This window comes from Dipodomys spectabilis, unplaced genomic scaffold (genome assembly GCF_019054845.1).
Source record: "Dipodomys spectabilis isolate Male_0828 unplaced genomic scaffold, ASM1905484v1 ptg000089l, whole genome shotgun sequence".
Classification (NCBI taxonomy): Eukaryota; Metazoa; Chordata; class Mammalia; order Rodentia; family Heteromyidae; genus Dipodomys; species Dipodomys spectabilis.
In genome coordinates this window covers 14,547,807-14,568,955 of record NW_024870766.1, presented here as the reverse complement: position 1 = coordinate 14,568,955, position 21,149 = coordinate 14,547,807, and the positions used below count along the sequence as shown (strand labels likewise).

The window sequence follows — 21,149 nt, the reverse complement described above, 5'->3', positions numbered from 1 at the left end:
ACAAATTTTCCTTGTTTGTCAAACAAAGATATAAATGTTCTTAAACTTAGTGTAGATTGTTTGATTGAGATCTAAGCGAAATTATCCTTAGCTTTGAATGTTTTTATCCCAGTGTTGAGTTTATTTTAAAGACTATATTGACTACTATGTTGTTCCAAGAGAGTGTTACTAAATACTGCGGTTAGACTGTAGCAAACACAATAGTGTTTAAAGAGCTCAAGTAGAGTGGCATTTTAAAATCATTTAAATTTAGAAAAAGGAATCTGGTAAGAGGTAATGTAAAAAAAAAGTTTTAAAGTTTTGAAGAAGCGACTCTCAGGTCTGTAATTAAATGTATTTTCTTTTCCTTTTTGTAGTTGCTGCAATAGTATTATTCTGTTCCACTTCTAGCCCACATAGCATACCTCTGACAGAAGTCATTGGGCCAATATGGCTGATGCTGCTTTTGGGAACTGTGCATTGCCAGATTGTTTCAACAAGAACACCCAAACCTCCTCTAAGCACAGTCGGTAAAAGAAGAAGGTACTGTCTGTCAAAAAGTGGTGTTTTGAATCCAGGATTCTTTTGACTGCTCTTCCCTTCATCGACTAAAATATTATAAAGTTATTCTTTTAAATAAAGCACTGAGTTCCACAATCAGTTAACAAACTATTTTTTATTCTCTTTTTTTAAAAAGTTATTTATTGTAAAGGTGATGAACAGGGGGGTTCCAGTTACATTAAGTAAGGTAATGAGTACATTTCTTTGTAAAGAGTTACCCCCTCCCTCATTTTCTCCTGTTTCCCCTCCCCTTTCCTCAAGTTTTAAAGTTGATTTCCAAAATAGTGTCTAGTGAGTATCATTATTGCATTAGTTCATCCTTTGTCCTGCTGTTTCTGTGATTCCCTTTCCCTTCCACGGATCAGATAAACTTACATACAAGACAAAGGGTACAGACAGTTTTAAAGAAAAAAATTGAAATAACTGCAAGCATAGTATAATACAAACCTCTTCCAATTCTTGGAGTTCACTTTGATACACTTCATTATATTTGGTATGCTCTTAGCAATTAGGCTATTGTGATCCTCTGCTAATACTATCATAGACCTATTCTAATTATTACAAATGAAGGAAACCATGCAACTTACATTTCTTTGGGCCTGGCTTGCTTCGCTTAATATAATTTTTTTCCAGGTCTTTCCATTTTCTTACAAAGGGGGCAATGTCATAGAACTCTGTTTTATATATATATATATATATATATATACATATATATATATATATATATATATATCACATTTTCTTGATCCATTTATCTACCGAGGGGCATCTGGGTTGTATAGAAAGTTCACAGATTGGGAGAAGATCTTCACTAGCAACAGACAAGGGTCTCTTACCTAAAATACTCTTAGAGCTCAAAAAATTAAATCCCCCAACAAATCCTCAATGAAACGAGTACCCCATTAACAAGTAGGCTAAACACTTAAACTTCTCTGAAGAGGAAAAAAGAATGACCAATAGACACATGAAGAAATGTTCAACATTTCTGGCTATAAAAGAAATGCTAATTAAAAAAACATTGAGATTCCACCTCACTCTAGTTAGAATGGCCATTATCAAAAAAATCTAATAATAACAGATGCTGATGGGGATGTGGCCAAATGGGAATGCTACTACACTGTTGGTGAGAGTGTAAACTTGTTCAACCACTCTGGAAAGCAGTATGGAAGTTCCTCAAAAGACTAGACATAGAGCTCCCCTATGACCCAGCAATCACACTTCTGGGCAATTTACCCAAACGAGGCCATAGTGAAGCTACTAGCACAACCATATTCATTGCAGCATTATTTTCTGTATTTGCTTCAAGACTATTTTGAGACCATATAGCTATAACTTTTTTGTTTTTTTTTCTTTTTAAAACTGATACATAGTATCTGTGTAGAGAATTATGTTAGCTGTAATTGCTAATAGTGCTTACTAATCTTGTATTCTATGATGCCTTGGTAAAAGTAAAAGCCCAAATGTAAAAACAAAAAAAAAGTTTAAAAATGTAAAATCCAACTGATCTTTATTTATTTGATGCTATCTATACGTAGCTATTTGTAGCAGGTCTCTAAACACAATGGAATTCTGTTTAAAGGGTCTTTTGGAACTACTCTCTTTTGCATACTGCTAAGAGATTATGACATTTTCAGTTTTGCAATTTTGATATTTAAAATGAGTAGTTTTTGCTTATCAATTAGGCAATAATTTTCTCCAATCAACTGTACATAGTGATATTCAAATAAGGAAGAAATCCTTTTGTACATATCTGTTTGGTATGATTCGTTTAATTTTCTGTCCTTTGACCTGTTAGTATGAGCAGTGAGCAGGACCTTATTAATCAGAAATTGGTCTTGAATATACATGATAATGTTTGAATTAAAATACATGCAATAAATTTGAGCTTTATTTTGTATTAAATTTCTTATTTTTATGTTTTGCAAAATTCTGAGTGTACTACCAAGAAAATGGTTATTAAAGTTTTAAAGCTTTTTCTACTGTTAATCTTTTTTTGATTAAGGAAATTAAGAAAAGCAGCCCATTTGGAAGTCCATAGGGAAGGAGATGGTTCTAGTACCACAGATAACACCCAGGAAGAAGCAGTTCAGAGTCACAGTACAAGCACCCCTTACACTGTTGGTGCTGTCTTCAGAGATCTCTGGCATGCTGCTTTCTTTTTATCAGGGTTTGTATTTACTCATGACTTCATATGACATAGAGATGCACTCTTCTTTCTCTGGCATTTCAGTCTAAGATAATGAATATTTAATGATTAAAATATCATAGCCATAGTATGTATGAGTTTTGTTTTGACAAACTATAATGGTCCAGATAATGGAGAAATAGAGACTGTAAAGAACATTTTAGGTTATGTGTAAGTACATCTGTATCTGAATGAGTATGTGCTAGCAAAATATAGTTAAGATTTCTTAATTTTGTTTTCTTTTTTATTTCTAAGTACTAATTTATTTTGGTTGAGTAGTTCATTTGCTTTTTTGAGCATATAGGTGGAAATTATTTTTAATATGTCATGTGAATTGTATTAAATGATTTTCCTCTAAGTCTCTTCCTTAGTTATCCAATTGTAGTTTAGTATTTTGTACACTAAACACTCTTACATTTATTTCCTGATATTTCAGTAGGGGAATAAACTTCAAAAATAAACCTAATTCAGCCTTATATTATTATTATCTTGAATACTTATTTCAAAATATTTAAGGTTATATTAAGGTTATATTAGTAGTTTACCTATACAAATAATAAACTGGAAAACCATTAAAAAGTTATCAAAATACTAAATGTAACTGATGGTGCTAAATTAATAAATTAAGAAAAGAGATACTGCAGATAACTATTTTCTATCACTTCACTATTTTTCTGATATTGTTTAATCAATTTGTAGTTGTGCTGTTATGATAAGGTTTATCATGCATTATACAAATTTACCAGAGAATGTGTATATGTATATATATATATATATATATATATATATGTATGCTAAATATATGTATGTGTATATATGTATGGTAAAAGTAAAATGTATTTGGATAGAGAATTGAATTAGATTAAAACAGTATTATAACTATGCTGGTAATTACCAAGATAGTTTTTTAAGTTTCAAAACCTTATTATAATAAAATGCACAATTTTTTTTTTTGCCAAGCCTGGGGCTTGAACTCAGGGCCTGAGCACTGTCCATGACAGTGCTTGAGCTTTTGTGCTCAAAGCTAGCACTCTACCACTTCAGCCACAGTGCCACTTGTGGCTTTTTCTGTTTATGTGGTACTGAGGAATGGAACCCAGGGCTTCATGCATACTAGGCAAGAAATCTACCACTAAACTATATTCCCAGCCCAAATTTGCAAAATTTTGATCTTAGACCAGATGATTTTCACTCAGAATAAGTTAGGGCATGTTTTTTAGAATTCAGAACCTGAAGAGTGACATTGATCAAGATGCATTGTACTCAAAAATTGGTATATTGAATTGATGTTTCTTTGTACAGCTACTTAAAGATAAAAATATTTTAAGACATTGTATAATAAGCTGAACTCGGTCTTGATTTGTATGTTTATTTTATCTATTATAATTCTAAATTATTCGTTGTAAAACTGAGTGACCACTAAAAATTTGAGAAATAACTACTTAATGTAATTATGAACAGATCACAATTTCTGTAAGTAACCTATTCAAAATAAGCTGAGATACTTCCACATACTTTTTAGGTCAAAGAAAGCAAAGAGTTCAATTGATAAATCAACTGAGACTGACAATGGCTATGTATCCCTTGATGGGAAAAAGACTGTAAAAAGCAGTGAAGATGGGATACAAAACCATGAACCTCAGTGTGAAACTGTTAAGCCAGAAGAGACAGCCTGGATCACAGGAACTTCTAGGAATATTCCCAGCAAAGTAGGTACCATTTTAAAATTTGGGTTATGTGGTTTTATGTTAGTAATATGAGGTGACTTAGATGTCACAGATGTCCTTAATTGAAAGCTTTTATATAATCTACTTATTTTCAGACTTTTACCTTCAATTAAGTCCAGATGAAATAGTTACCAACATGATTACAAAGAATTCTTATATACTGTACAACAATGTTAATAAGGCTAAAAATCAGATAAATATTCTGATTAATTGATTGCAAGTACAAGTTGGTACCTTCTAAATTGATTGATAGCTGAAATTATTCAAACATGTTAAAGTATTTATTGTATACTGTATAGTTAGCATTTGTTGAATCTTACAGTTTCATCCCATATTTCTATATGAGTAATAATTTGGATTAAGCTGAAATATCAGTTGTTCTAGTGGTTAGACTAGAACACAGACTTCATGTAGCCTATCAGAAAATATCTTGTTTTTCCTACATTTACTGCCTTTGGCTCAACACAAGTGTTTTGTTTTATAATTGATATAAAATTCTTCCTTAGAATACATTTTTATTTAATTGGCACATAGTAATTATATATATTCATGATATACAGTTTGGCCTTTCAATGCATGCATGTATATACACACATACATATGTATGCATATATATTTATATACATTTATTTACACACATATGTACATAAATATATATATATAGAGAGAGAGAGCTTGCAGTGATCAGATCAGGGTATGACATCTATCACCTCAGACATTCATTATTTTTATTTCCTAATGTGAATTATTTAGTTAATTGTTTTTAACCATAGTAACTTTTGTGTATATGCCATTACTCAGGTCCTCTTGCTCTCATTTGGCTATCTTGCTCATAGTTGACACTTTACCACTTGAGTCACTCTTCCAGTTTGGCATTTTGCTGGTTAATAAGAGATGGCATTATAGACTCCATAGCTTTGAACCACAATTCTTTTATCTCTGCCTCCTGAGTGTCTCAGATTACAGTGTGAGCTGCTGGTACCAACTAGCCATGATTATTGTATTGTGCTATAGAAAATTAGAAATTTTTTTCTCTAATCCAGATGTTCAAACTGTGAATAGTGCTGCAACTAATATGCAGATGCAGATATTTACTTGATATACTGACTTTATATTCTTTCTATGCATACATATGTGTATATATGTTGTTTATATATACATCTTGTGTGTGTATATATATGTATATGTATATTTCCATATTCAGTAGTAGGAATGCTAGATCATATGGCAATTCTACATTGCTTTTTGAAGATATATACTGTTCTATAATGACCATGCTAATTTACATTTCTCCCAACATTATACAAGAAAGCCCCTTTTCCACATTTATACCACCATTTGTCATTTTTTGTCTTTTTGAAAATAAAATGAGATTATACTTCATTGTGGTTTCATTTGTTTCCCTGATAGTGATAATGAAAATTTTTTTCATGTAGTCATGTATTTCTTTTCTTTCTGTATCTTCTTCTGAGGAAAAAATACTTTAGGGAATTCTCAATTGGATTATTTGGTTTTATTGTTGTTTTGGGGTGTTTTTTTTTTTTAGTTCCTCATATATTCTGGATATTAGCTTGTGTTAGATGAGTACTTTACAAATATTTTTTCAAATTCTACAATTTGTTCTTAACTCTATTTCCTCTGATGTACAGAAACTTTCTAGTTTGATACAGTTCTCTTTGTCAAATTTTGCCAGTTTTATTGCCTGCGCTTTGAGATTAAAAAACACTTACCCATATGACATTCTAAAGTATGTTCTCTTTTTTTCTTAGATGTTATATAGTTTAGTAGGTGTGTCTGTGTGAGTGTGTGTGTGTGTGTGTGTGTGTGTGTGTGTGTGTGTGTGTGTTTGCCAGTCCTAGGGCTCGAATTCAGGGCCTGGGCACTTTCCCTGAGCTTCATTGTGCTCTTAGCTCTAAAAAACCACTTGTAATAAACAGAATACAAAATCATACAAAAATGAGGAACTTCTATTAAAATCAGGATTACATTCCTGCTCACAACCCTCTCCCCCCCCAAAATACAGTAGATATGTGCACACTCATATTTATTGTGACACTGTGATGTTAAGTCATACAAGCTAGAAGACAAGTATTGCATGCTTTTTCTCATTAAGTGAAAATCTGCACTTGGAAAAAAAACCCATAAAAATGGAATATTTGGGGAGAGGGAAGGGATTTGTAGGAAGGGGGTACAAGAGAGGATAATGGGGGATGTTATTATTAAAGTTAATTGTATATGTGACAATATCAGATGAAACCCATTAAGTTCTAATTTAAATTGTAAAAAGTACAGTCACTCAAAACAATCAGGCAGTACTATTCTTTTAGGCAGTTTCTTTTTTTTTTTTATTGTTAAGATCTTGTACATGAGTAAGGCAATGAGTACATTACTTGTCGGTCATTGTTACCCCTTCCCTTCCTTGGTGTTGTCCCACTATCCCTTCCCTTCCCACCTTCCCCATTCCTACCCCCCTCTCTCTACCGCGCACCCTCCAAAGCTGTAAAGTTCGTTTCCAATATACTGTCCTGTGGGTATCCTTGTGCAGTTGGGTCATCCTGTGTCCTTGTTTCAGTATTTTATTATTCCCCTTCCCCTCTCCTGTATACAAGATGCAGGGTATCAAAATCAAGTACAGTGACAACAGGGGATATGCCATAAGGGAAAGAACATACAAAGAAAACAACAGCAACAAATAAAATCACATGGTACATTTAAAACAATAAAAACAGACCTCTTATGTCCATATCTTGGGGTTCACTTCAGTTAGCATCATCTCATATGGTCATTTGTACATGGCTTTTGAGCTTTTCAGCTCATCTGATAAGATTATCCTATTTGATACTAATTGTTGCAAATAAGGGAAATCATGGGACCTAAATTTTTTTGGGACTGAGTAACTTCATACTGCTTTCCAAAGTGGTTGAACAAGTTTACACTCCCATCAACAATGCAGTAGGGTTCCCTTTTGGCCACATCCCCTCCAACATCTGTCATTATTAGATTTTTTGATTCTAGCCATTCTAACTGGGATGAGGTGTAATCTCAATGTTGTTTTGATTTGCATTTCTTTTATGGCCAGAGAAGTTGAGCATTTCTTCATGTGTCTATTGGCCATTCTTATTTCCTCTTCAGAGAAGTCTCTCTTTAAGTCTTTAGCCCATTTATTAATGGGGTGGTTGTTTCTTTGAGAAGTTGTTTTTGGGTGCCTTAATTTTTTGAGTTCTAAGTATATTTTAGATATGTCTGTTGTTAGCTAGTGAAGATCTTCTCCCAGTCTGTGGGCTTTCTATTGATCATGCTACCTATGTCCTTTGCCATGCAGAAGCTCTGCAGTTTCATGCAATTCCATTTATCCAACCTTCTTTGATTTGTTGTGTTTTCTGGATCTCTATTAAGAAAAATTTTGGCCTGTGTTAGGTAGTATTTTACTTGGAGGCATTTGAAGATACTTTAAAGTTAAGGGTATGTGTGTGTAATTAAAAATATTACAGTTTTAAAACTAAAAGTTTAATCAAAACTTAACAATCTTTTTGTGTACTCCCAACTTAGGATACTCAAAGGACAATAACAAATGTCTCTGATGAAGTATCCAGTGAAGATGGTCCTGAAGCAGGATACTCATTACGTCGTCATGTGGACAGGACTTCTGAAAACATTCTTCGAAATAGAAAGTCACACCACTATAAAAAGCATTATACTAATGAGGTATACAATTTGGCTTATATGTACCTATTTTTATGTTTGTAGTTTATAATTTTAATCAGTGAGGTATTATTAAAATCAGTATTTCCTATTATCAATATTTATTACCTTGATTTATTGCTTAGCAGTTTTAGATTTATATATTGCAATCATTGATAAGTAGACATATTTGTACTCATTTTGTATAGTATTCCTGGAGACTTACACATTAAGCAAATTGTTTACATTAAAGAAGATCATCTTTCATATACCATTTGTAAGCTCCCACAAATGAGAAGGGTTTATAAGTTCTTGGTTATTTTTCTGACTGACTTCATTCATGTTACTGTCACTTGTTATTAAGTTCCCCATAATACAACATTGAGTTTTCTTTCTTCTTTAGTTCTATTTTTTTGTTTTTCTCTAAAATGCTTTTCCAAATTGTCATTCTCCTGATTTAAATAGAAAAATAATTTTGCATTTTATTTGTAGTTTCTATTGTAAAGGTAGAAATTTATATTATCTGACTTCAAAGCTAATTACTCCATATGTCACTTTTTGGTCAACAATAACCTCTGTGAAGTATGCTAGGAAAAAACCCTGGTGATTTGGGTTCAGCTTAAGAGATATTATTTTTGTGTTGAAATATGAATATCAAGTGTTAAAACTAGAACAGCTACTTTTTTTTTGTCTAGTTGTGGGGCTGGGGCTGGGCTCTATCTCTGAGCTCTTCAGGCTGCAGGTAGCACATTACCTCTTGAACCACAGCACCACTTCCAGTTTTCTGGTGTTTAATTGGAGATAAGAGTCTCACAGACTTGGGCTGGGAAGGTGGCTCAGTGGTAGAGTGCTAGCCTTGAGCTGAAGAGCTGAGGGACAGCGCCCAGGCCCAGAGTTCAGGCCCCATGACCCGACCCCCAAAAAAAAAGTCTCAACCAGACTTTCCTGCCCAGGCTTGCTTTGAACCGTGATTCTTAGATCTCAGCCTTCTGAGTAGCTAGGATTATAGCCATCAGCCATTGGCACCTGGCAACAGCTACTTTTTGACATGTTCTTCTTTGTGGCTGTATATCTGGTTAATCTTTCTGGTGACTGTGGTTATGTATTCTCTCAGTAACTACCATTAGAAAGACACTAATTTAGTATGTCTGCCCACTTTTTCTTCATCCACATCATCTGATGTGCCATTTCCTGTTATTAAACTAAATAAACAAGCTTGCAAAATCTCAATCTGATATACAATTAGAAGTTCATGGAAGGAAGAAAGGTATTTGACCCCTCATCTACAGAATAAATAATTTGATTTTTGAGTTATTATTCTCATGATCTTTGCTCCTCTTGATTTGTAGCTCTATACTGAACTATTGATATTCTTGAAGCATAGATACATTATATTCTACTAAACTTTTAAATGAAAATGCTGCTTAAAATCATCTAGGTTTTCACTCTCATAACTAGTTAATAGGCATTAGCTGTTTCAGTCTTTTTGTTGATATAATGCATTACATAGAAAAAAAATACTTTATCCATAAGCAGACAGTTTAGACCAAAAAGACATTTTAAATGCTTCAGTACAGTTTCCAAAAGTTGTGACTCTCATGAACTAAATCAACATTAAAGGACATTTTTAAGTTAAATTTATTTTTCACTATCTTTAGTTGTACAAACAGGTTTTAGTTAAACATTTAAATGTATGAGTATAGTACATTCTTATTAATGTAAAGGACATTTTTTTCAAAAAGTAAGATGGACATAGATTTGAAGTATTGGTCTCCTTTGCTTTGTTTGTTTTTTTGCTGTATACTGGGAATTGAACACATAGTCTCCTGCTTACTAGACACTTACTGTCCTATTTACCACTTGAGCCAATCCAGCCTTGTATTTTTATATATATTATAAATTATTACTCTCACCTAACATTCTTGGTGTTTTTTCTTTGAGTGAGGCACAAACAAATCATTATGCAACTCCAGGCACAATAAACATCTCTAGCATCTAGATTTGCCAGTTACCACTTTAAAAGAAAACACACACAATACAAAAAAGCTGAGTACAAAATGGCTCACAATACCTATAATTCTAGCTACTTCAGAGGCTGAGATTGGGAGATTGCAGTTTGAGGTTGGAGCTGACTCTAGACAGATGGATCAAGATTCCATCTCAACCAATAAAATAAATAACAAATAAAAGTGTGCTCAGTGTTAAGTCACTTTCCCACCTACATGGGAAAGCATAATAGGAGGATTGAAGTCCAGGCTAGCCCAGGCAGAAAATGAGAACCTATTAAAAAAAAAAAAGGATTAAAAGATACAGCCCAAATGGAAAGTGCTCAACCTACCCCTGGATTAAAACCTCAGTACTGTTAATGTTTGGGAAAGCACTTTGTCACGGGTGGGACTGGTGGAGTTCACATTAAGATAATGAGATAATTGCAGCCATTTATTGTTAGACTTCCAAAAGCAATGCCTAGTGAAAAACTATTAAGAAGCATACAGTTTTTCATAAAGGATCATCCCATCTCTGGCAGATAATATACCAGACCACCATAGTATGTGGCACCAAGAGTGCTCGAGATTGGAATGGGATCTTGTCATTTCATCTGTAACTTTTTCTCTCCTATTTTTTTTCTTTCCTTTTCTACTGTGGTTGGCTTCTTCTGTTCTCCTGTCAGGAAGATAGTAGTGGAATTAGTGATCTGGGATATAGAATGTGTTCTAGGGAATCTACAGGTTCTTTCCTCTGTCTTGCTCTGTTAGATTCAGCTAATATTTTTCAGTTTTTTTCCTCCCTGTTTTAGACTAGTTTTACAGCTAGTGAAAGCAGCATTTGAGCAGAAGCTTAACAGTGAAATCCTGAAGTTGGAGTTAGGTCATTTAAGTGACTTTGGGAAAGGATTTTTTTAAAATGTTTCTGACTTTCTGCATTTGTACAGTGGGGAAAAAAGATGGTCCAAATAGATTATTAGGGTTCAGTACAATTATGTCTAAATTGACTAACATGAGGAATTCATTATAAATGCTATTCTTTTCAAATAATAACCAATTTTCCTCTAATCTGTATTTATATGCTAAGTTTCAGTTGTCTATCTAAAGATTTGAAATGAGCAGAGCAAACCAAATTAAATATGGTTTACTTGAAATAGTTGTTTCAATTCTAAAATTTCTTAGTTTTAGGCATTTTCAGTATTTGTAGTGAAATTCAAAGTGGCTATTGTTAGAATTCTGTTTGAAATATAAACAATTATACACATTTTTTAGATTTTTCATTTGCAAAATAATCTACCTATTAGTTTTTGGCAAAATACACTTATAAAGAGTTATAAATATCTCCGTGTCCCAAAAATAACCCATTAGTTTTAATTAAAAATCACACCTTTAATTCTGTTGTTTACTTCTGCATATAATGTGTGCATCTGAAGTTAGTGATAATCTAACTTTTCCATTAAAAATGATCAGTTATGGAGAATAATACTTTCTGTGCATTAAAAATGGTAACAAAACACTGAATCAAGGACACAGGATGACCCGTTGTAACAATGAGATCCACAGGACAGTATATTGGAAACAAACTTTACAACTTCAGGCAGGAGTTGGAGGGTGGGGAGTAGTATCGGAGGAGGGGGAGGGAAGAGATAGTATGATAACAACAAAGGAAGGGTAACAATGATCTCATTGAGTGATGTACTCATTGCCTTACTCATGTAACTGTAACCCCTCTGTACAGCATCTTTACAATAAAATAAAATTTTAAAAAACTGTAGTAATGGAAATTACTCAAGGTTCAAGTATTTTCTTTGACACTTGTGAATCTGAAATATTTTTGGAGTAATTTTTCTAAAACAAAGACTGATTTTTTACCTTTTTGTCTGTTTTTTATTTCTTCATTGATTCTTTCATACATTTTCCTGTTCATGTCTTCAAAAATTATTTACTCACCCTTAATAATTACTTTGCCCACACTTCATCAGTGTGCTAAATATAGACTCATTCTGTATTTAGTCAATAAATTGTTAGTAATATATACTTTACTCATCCAGGATATTTTGTTACTTCTGGTTATATTAATCTTTTGTGGAGAACATTGAATGCATGAACACTTAATTAAGATAGGGAAAATTACATATTTTAGAAAGTAATGCAAAAATCTATTCTCAGATGAATAGAAATCATATAGGATCAAATTGATTTTTCTAAGTAGCTGGTTTAAACCATTTGTTGAACCTTTACGCCAGATTTATAGTCAAAGCCACATATTCAATTAATTTTCAAGCAGGATTAGTGATAAAAGGAATGAACATAATCAGAGCCTAAAGTGGTAAAGAACTAGCTATTTTTGATGCTATAGAGGACCTTAATATCACTGGAGGAAAAGGTTGTGTTCAAAAAGTAGCAGTAAAGACAAGGAATTTAAACTTTATCCAGTAGAGCAGTAGAAAGCTACAATAGAAGGATGTTGGCCAGAAGAGGAAAGATAATCTGGAAAGAAGGGCAATGTTCATCAGGTAGGATGCTGTTAATAATAAATGTGTGAGTGATAATGAATCCATAGCTAGGCTAGGCTAAAGAGACACTGTGTTAGAAAACCAAGGGCTTCCAATATAGCTCAGTATTGTAGGACTTGACTGCAATACTCTATGTATTATTAATCCCTAGCATAAAAAATGGGAGGAGATAAAAAGCAGTAATAGTTAATTAAATATGGGCCATATGAACTTATAGACTATATAGACTAGTCTCTGTCGACTAGACGCACAACTTTTTCTTGTACATTAACATCTGAGCTGAAATATGCTCAAAGAAGTTTTGATTTGAGGGCATTTTGTTATTTCTTTAAAATTAACATGTATTTTTAATATTTTGCTAGTTTTTGCACTGTCATGACAGTGTTTTTGTTTCAGAAAAACATAGCTATATATGGTTCTGATAGAACCCTCTGAGTTGGAAAGGGTACATAAATTGTATTAATGTCAAAGAATATCTTGATTTCAGGATGCCCCTAAATCGGGTACTAGTTGCAGCTCTCGCTGTTCAAGTTCCAGACAGGATTCTGAGAGCACAAGGCCAGAATCTGAAACAGAAGATGTATTATGGGAAGACTTGTTACATTGTGCAGAATGCCGTTCATCTTGTACCAGTGAGACAGATGTGGAAAATCCTCAAATTAATCCATGTGTGAAAAAAGAATATAGAGACGACCCTTTCCATCAGGTTGGTTTACAGTCTTGGATTATGTGGGGGCTATCAGTTGAGCTCCTTTGAATGTATGTACAAATCTAGTCTTATGGCCCAATCTTGTTTTGAGTGTATGTGCAAAACTTACAGTGGTGAAGAAAATCTTATATTCAATTAAAAATATTTTTGTAATTTTTTTCTTTTTGTATGAGAGCTGTGGTCTGGCTTCATTAGACTATAAAATCTAAGTGTTTATATTGTGGTTGTCTCTCTCATCTTGCACACATATGTCCCCGAGAAGTTATTGGTAAATAGGGTTCTGTGAGTCATTTGTATTACCAAATATCTATAGCCACACTATTCATTAGAAATACAAGAATCATTATCAACACTTACATGGTTAAATTAATTCTAATAGGGGTTTTTTTGGTGGGGGTGTTAGTTGTGGCGCTTGAACCTTAGGGCCTGGGTGATGTCCCTCAGATCTTTTGCTCAAGGCTAGCACTCTACCACTTTGGGCCATGGCACCACTTTCAGTTTTCTGGAGGTTAAGTAGACATAAGATTCTCACCAACCTTCCCACCTAGGCTGGCTTTGCACAGTGATCCCCAAATCTCAGCCTCCTAAATTGCTAGGAATACAGGTATGAGCCACTGGCGTCCTGCTAATTCTAATAGTTTTAGTTACCAAATTTACTCAAAATACTTTGCAACAAATATCTAATATTAAAATATTAATGAAGTACCTTACATTTTTGTACCAAGTCTTCAAAATCCATTGTAAACTCTTAAAGCACATCTTGTTTTTGAATAGCCACATTTTAATATGGTTAATAGCCACATGTGAATAGAGTGTATTGTAATGAACAGTAGTTGTATGAGTTATCCCCATTTGAACATCCTATCAGTACACTGAATTTAAACAAGTCCTCTGTCTTTGCTTATTAATCTTTTTCTATTGTTACACACTAAATCTTGGTGAGATGTATTCCCATATATGTACTCAACAACCCAGAAACTTAATGATCATTTAAAACCCTACCTCTTTCTCATTTCTCTCTGTCTTCTAACTCCTTATCAAATTCCGTCAATAAATCAATAGGTATACTCTTTAGAAAATTAGAGATAAAAGAAAATCCTAACTGTCTGATGAAGAGTAGTTCTAGTGAAGGGTAGTTATCCAAGAAGCTATGTGGATTAAACAATAAACATTTATTTCTCAGTTCTGGAGACTGGAAGTCCAAGATTAGGGGCTGACACTAGGTTGTTGGTGAATTCCTTCCTGGATTGAAAGTCCCATCTTCCAGGCTAATGGTTGTTGTCTTCTTGTTGTCTTCTGGTATCTTCATATTGTAGAGAGTGAATTTTGGTCCTGTTTTTCCCTTATAGGGGTATTAGTGCTTCTCATTAGGATTCTTTACCCTAATTACCTTCCAAAGGTTCCACTTCCAAATACCATTACATTTGGCAGTTAGGCTTTAAGAGATGAATTTGAGGTAAAGGTGGAGTGGGAGAAGAATATAAATATTCAGTCCATATCACTTCTGATACTTAGTAATGCAAATTTAGAAACATTTTTATTAAAGGCATGTGGCAGAAAAAAATGCCTAGTTTCACTGCTTTCTCTGTCAAAATTCCAACAGCTGTTTGTTTCCTTGTTAGTTGGACTTAAATTGATTTAATGTACACATTATTTAAAAAACAGCCTGGTGCTGATGGCTCATGTCTATAATCCTAGTTACTCAGAAATCTGAGATATGTAGATTACAGTTCAAAGCCAACATGTATAGGAAAATGTATGAGATTCTTATCTCTAATAACCTAAAAAGTTGCAAGTGCAGCTGTGGCTCAAGTGGTAGTGCCAGGCTTAAGCAGAAAAGGCTAAGGAATAGGACCCAGGCCCCAAGTTCAAGGCCTAGGACCAGTACACACATTAAAAAAAAGCTGTGTACCAGTCATAGTTTGAAACCAGCTTGTACAGGAAAGTCCCATGAGACTCTTAATTTCCAATTGACTACCAAAAGTTGGAAGTGGAGCTGTGGCTTAAGTGGTAGAACTCTAGGCTTGAGTGAGAAAGCTCAAAAATAGTGCCTACTCCCTGATTCCAAGCCCCAGTACTGGCACCAAAGGGGAAAAAAGAGGAAAAGAAAGGGGGGTGGGGAATACAAGAATAGTACAGGCAATTCTGAATAATTATAGGAAAACTTGCTATAAAAACATATTAAGGATGGATTGATGTATAAATGACTAATGACCCAATAGCAGAACCAGAAAAATGCTTGCTTATATGTATTCCTGATATATGATATAAGTGGTATTACAAGTCAGGGCAAAAGGATGGATTGTATGGTACTGATTGTATTGTTCCATGTCCTTCCTAAATGTGAAGAAAAATACTTTATAAATTTAGGAAAAAATATGGGATTAACATCTTTGATATTTTAATTTAGAGAAGAACTTTTTAAAACAAGATCTCAAAGGATATATTTTTTAAAATATACCTTTAAACTTAAAACTTTGGGTTACAAATTAGACCATGTTTAAAAGACATAACACAAGCTGAAAATATTTGCATCATATTATTAAAATATTACTTACACAGAAAACATAAAGAGCTCCTACAGAAGGACAAAGACAAAATAAACAAAATGATACAAATCGGTAACTTAGCTGAGCAAACAATATAAGTAAGAACAATCAGTTTTGCTACTATTCAGGTAAATTTAAATTAGAGCAATGAGATAACATACTGATGAGATTATTAAAATTTAAAAATCTAATTTCAGCCAGGCACTGATGGCTCATGCTGTAATATTAAGCTTCTCAGTGGTCCAAACCAGTCTAGGCAGGAATGTCTGGGAAACTCTCATCTCCAGTTAACCACCAAAAAACTGGAAGTGGGGCTGTGGCTCAAAGTTGTAGAGTGCTAGCCGAGAGCAAAAAAGCTCAGGGACAGTGCCCAGGCTCTTGAGTTCAAGTCCCACAATTGACAAAAAAGGAAAAGTCTAATTTCAGTGTTTGGCAAAAATGCAGAGAAAAAACTCTTACTAAGGATATATTGACACAAATTTGTACCGCTGCTTAGGAGAGCAGTTTGTATACTTTAGGACCTTTTCTTTCCACAACAATGAAAATTTCAAAGATAAACACAAGAAAACATTTTAAAATACTGCAGTGTACATTACAGTGAAAAGTTGGAACTAATGTAATACTCAACAGCTGTAAAATTATTAAAACATAATGAAAGTTATATAAACAGTGAAATTGAACTTAGTTACAAAAATCACATATCAATATATATGAATATCAATATGAATGTTTTGTGAACATTGAAACAAATTTAGTTTTTTGAACAAAAACAATTTGCAGAACTATGTAACATACTATTGGTACAAACTGTTAAAACATGTAAAGGTATTTTATATATAGTTAGGAGTCTAAAAAATGCAAGAGAGGGCTGGGAAGGTGGCTCAGTGGTAGAGCGCTTGCCTTGCATGCATGAGGCCCTGGGTTCAATTCCTCATCACCACATAAGCAAAAAGAAAAAAGCCGGAAGTGGTGCGATGGTTCAAGTGGTAGAGTGCTAGCCTTGAGCTGAAGAGCTGAGGGACAGCGCCCAGGCCCAGACTTCAGGCCCCACGACCGGATTCCCCCCCCCAAAAAAAAAATACAAGAGAATAATAAATGCCAAATTTGGAATCGTAAATCTAGGGAATAAAGGAAGAGAAAGAAGCATTAGTTTTCAATTTTACCTAAAATGCTTTGTTAAACTATCTGAAGCAAATAGATGGGAAAATTAAAATATGGTAAACAATCTCAGGATGAATGAAATGTTTCAGATTTAAAATATATGATTTTGGCTTCTGGCTCTGGGAAAAGGAGCTTCTATTGCAGTGGGCTAAAGTGTTTGAATAAGGTTAAAGAAGTATGACCTAAAAGTTAGGAGAAAATGAAGCAGTAAATGGAGAAATAAGAAATGAAAATATAGTAGTTACTATCTCTCAAGATGGCAAATTAAACATATTTATATACATATAAGAAAACTAGTAGGGGAAAATTGAGAGAAGTATAGACGGGGGACAAAGTTGATTGGTAGAATGAGTTTCTTAGGATTCCAGAGGGAAATCATAATTAGGAAGAATATTAACCATTGATAGACACAACTTCACTTGAGATAAAAAGAGAATGAGTCTGGCTTGGAAGGTGGCTCAGTGGTAGAGTGCTTGTTTTGCATGCATGAGGCCCTGGGTTCAATTCCACATAAGCAGAAAAAGCTGGAATTGGCGCTGTGACTCAAGAGGTGGAGCTCTAGCCTTGAGCTGAATAGCTGAGGGATAGCACCCAGACCCAGAGTTCTGGCCCCATGACTGACAAAAAAAAAGAATTGAGTGTCTGAAGCAAGTACAACAATGAAAGAGTTGTCATGATTTCTATTCTATAATATAAAAGAGGCCAGAAGGTCTACTAGAAAGGGAGATAATATGATAGGTGGTTTGTGGATGATGAAGGGAGCTTGAAGTTATCATTTGGAGTGAATGGATGTAGAGGGATGATCGTACTGTGTGCATGTATTCAAAGCAATCAACAAACAAAGGAGGAGGCAACAATGCTTGCTAAGAAATGTACTCATTACCTTGCTCACGTAATTGTAACCCCTCTATATGGTATTTTCACACACACACATACAAATCTACAGAACTGCCAGGCACTGGTGCCTCACACCTATAATCCTAGCTATTCAGGAGGTTGAGATCTGAGGAATGCAATTCAAAGTCAGCCTGGCAGGAAGGTCCATGAGACCCTTATCTCCACTTAACCACCAGAAAATGAGAAGTGGCACTGTGGATCAAGTGGCAGAGCACTAGCCTTGAGCTGAAGAGCTCAGGGACAGTGCTCAGGCCCTGAGTTCAAGCCCAGCCCAGCACCCACGCACACACACACACACACACACACATACACACACAGAAGATTGTTGATCAGTGTACATGACGTGTGTGTGTGTGTGTGCGCGCGCACACACACACAGTTCTTTTGACTGACTTTAAATTCACCAGTTTATAATAGTTATGCTCTCTTTTGCCTGTTGGCTTTCTAGAATGTAAGTGAGAAGGTTGCAAAGTAATTTCAGGACAGTGATGAACTTCTTGATTCTCTGTCTCTAGATTTACCTTCTTGATATTTATATGCCTTTGTTCATTAATTCAGTTTCTGTTCACACTGAGTAAAAAAAAGTTGATAAATCCCTGGTTAAACTCTGATGCATTTCAATTTTATCACTTTCCATTTGGTGTCTTACACTTGTCCTTATAGGCCCTAATCTTTTCTTTCTCCTAGCTTAATGTGTGTTAGCCCTCTACCATTTGAACCACAGCTACACTTCTGGCTTTTTCTTGTCTGGGCTGGCTTTGAACCATGATCTTTATATCTCAGCCTCCTGAGTAGGATTACAATTGTAAGCTACCAGTGCCTGACTTTTCCTAGCTTTTTGACTCTGTTATTCTATTTGAAATAATTCTAATTGTTTCAGAATTACCAAATTTTCTGAGAAAGTTTGATACTTCTTTTAGTATAAATTACTTCTAACCCAAACTAGAATATTTTTCTTGGGGATAAATTAGAAATTTGAAGGAATTCAGTTAATAGGTAATAACTAGTATTTCATAGTATTTCTTAAAGCCCTCAAGTAATGAAATAGAAACCATGAAAGTAGATCATGAAATCTTTTATTTTTGGAAAAGCGTTTAACTGAACTGCCCTAGAGAAAAAATTTCATCCTTTATTTAAAATTCCAGGAACAGTTTTTTTTAAAAAACCATATTTAATCAGATTTTTGCTTTCCAAAGAAAATATAACTAGAATCTATTCTTCTATTTACTGTTAGCAAGTGATTTTAATGAACTACATTATAAAATGTATATATTAGAATGTCAAATTCTCTTAATGATTTTCCTCATATATTATCTAAGCCAAACCTATCCTTTTTATAAAATGTGGGGATGTTACCAATCCTTTAAAGAGTTATGTTAGAAAGCTGTAATATAAGCAAATTATCCAACTATTCTAGATATAATCTTTAAGTGATAGTATTATCTCACAGTCTGCTTATACAAAAGGTAGTGTTTCATTAATTCTGTTTTACTCTTGTAATTATAGATCTAAAACAGAAAAGCTCAAACTTAAAATTTTGATTTTTTTTTGGGGGGGGGGGGGTCTAGTCATGCGGCCTGAACTCTGGGCCTGGGCGCTGTCCCTCAGCTCTTCAGCTCAAGGCTAGCACTCTACCACTGGAGCCACTACTTCCGGCTTTTTTTCTTTTTGCTTATGTGGTGCTGAGGAATAGAACCCAGGGCCTCAGGCATTCAAGGCAAGTGCTCTACCACTGAGCCACCTTCCCAGCCCCTTGATTTTTTTTTATACTAAACCTTTCAGTTTTTCTTTCTTTTTAAATTCCTTGAAACATTGAGAGATCCTTTATCCTAATTCAGAGACTGCTTCTAGTTCTGTGTGTTTCAGCTTCCTATGATTGCTGTATCTGGGGAAAAAAAAAAACCCTAATTGACTTTCTTAAGAAATACTAAAGCAGGACGCTGGTGGCTCACACCTATAATCCTAGCTACTCAGGAGGCTGAGAGCTGAGGATCAAAGCCAGCCCAGGCAGGAAGGTGAGACTCTTTATCTCCAATTAACTACTAGAAAATGGGAAGTGGCACTGTGGCTCTAGTGGTGGAGTGCTAGCCTTGAGCTGAAGAGCTCAGGGACAACACCCAGGCCCAGAGTTCAAGCCCCCATGACTGACCAAAAAAAATCCCAACTATTTATCATACCAGAAAAGTAACTAAATCAGTAATCTAAAACTAACTAAAGGTAAGTGTGAGGGAGAGACTCAGGATGAAATTAAGGGGTTCAAATCTTAGCCAATGGACAATGGTCATTGTAGACAAATTTTCATCCATTAATATCAGCATATTGGAAGCTACATACACTGATACGAAAAGACTTTTCCTGACACATTTTAGGATATTTTAAAACTAGACGTTACCTAATACTTGTTACTAAAAAGTTCTTAGCTTCTTTATACTGTAACTGCATAATTCCTTAGGTCATCTATTCAATATTGTATATGCTAATTTTAAGTTGGAATTTTAATGTAATTGAAATTCTGTGTAGGAGTACAGATAAAGCACATATATGTTCCATTTATAAAATATGATAAATATATATCACATAAATATATCTCAATTTTTATTTTAGAGTAATTAAAATTGTGTACAGTTTATATAATTTATAGGCAAACTTTTTATTTGTGAAATATAATAAATATTTTCACCAATTTCTTTCTTTTTTTTTTTTTTTGTAGAGTCATTTACCCTGGCTCCATAGCTCCCACCCTGGATTAGAAAAAATAAGTGCTATTGTATGGGAAGGCAATGATTGTAAGAAAGCGGACATGTCAGTACTTGAAATCAGTGGGATGATAATGAACAGAGTGAGTTTTAAAATTTTATTCATTTCGTTCAGCAATAAAATTAGTGATCATCAATCATTACTGAAGTGTTATTAATGATCTCACCTGGGAAAAAAAGTTGTGTTTTTTGTCTCCATCCTGAACATTGATTTGTCACCAAATCATTCTCATCTTTTAACATTCCTCTTGACCAGGATTAGAGAATACAATGTATACTTTTCCTCTTTTAGACTATTTTCTTTTGCTTTCAGTGGGTGAATTGAGAACCCGCTAAATATATCCAGATGCTGATGAAGAGCTATTTTTCTGTAACATCTTTACTGGCTCAATTATTAGTATTCAAAACATAAAGATCAAGCTAGAAAACTGGTATTTAGCCTG

The 21,149-nt window shown here is 34.1% G+C and overlaps 1 protein-coding gene across 2 annotated transcripts in view; it reads left to right on the top strand.

Annotated features, from left to right (window-relative positions):
• Phtf2 (putative homeodomain transcription factor 2) overlaps positions 1-21,149 on the top strand; it is a 102,705-nt gene that overhangs the window by 65,742 nt on the left and 15,814 nt on the right. Inside the window, exons 6-11 of one of the 2 annotated variants that reach the window (XM_042684722.1) lie at positions 357-522; positions 2,543-2,707; positions 4,248-4,434; positions 8,002-8,157; positions 13,122-13,340; positions 20,661-20,789. In XM_042684722.1, the coding sequence (XP_042540656.1) occupies positions 357-522; positions 2,543-2,707; positions 4,248-4,434; positions 8,002-8,157; positions 13,122-13,340; positions 20,661-20,789 (1,022 nt within the window). Of the gene's footprint in view, positions 1-356; positions 523-2,542; positions 2,708-4,247; positions 4,435-8,001; positions 8,158-13,121; positions 13,341-20,660; positions 20,790-21,149 lie in introns of those variants that run through there. The other variant, XM_042684723.1, reaches the window with a different exon arrangement.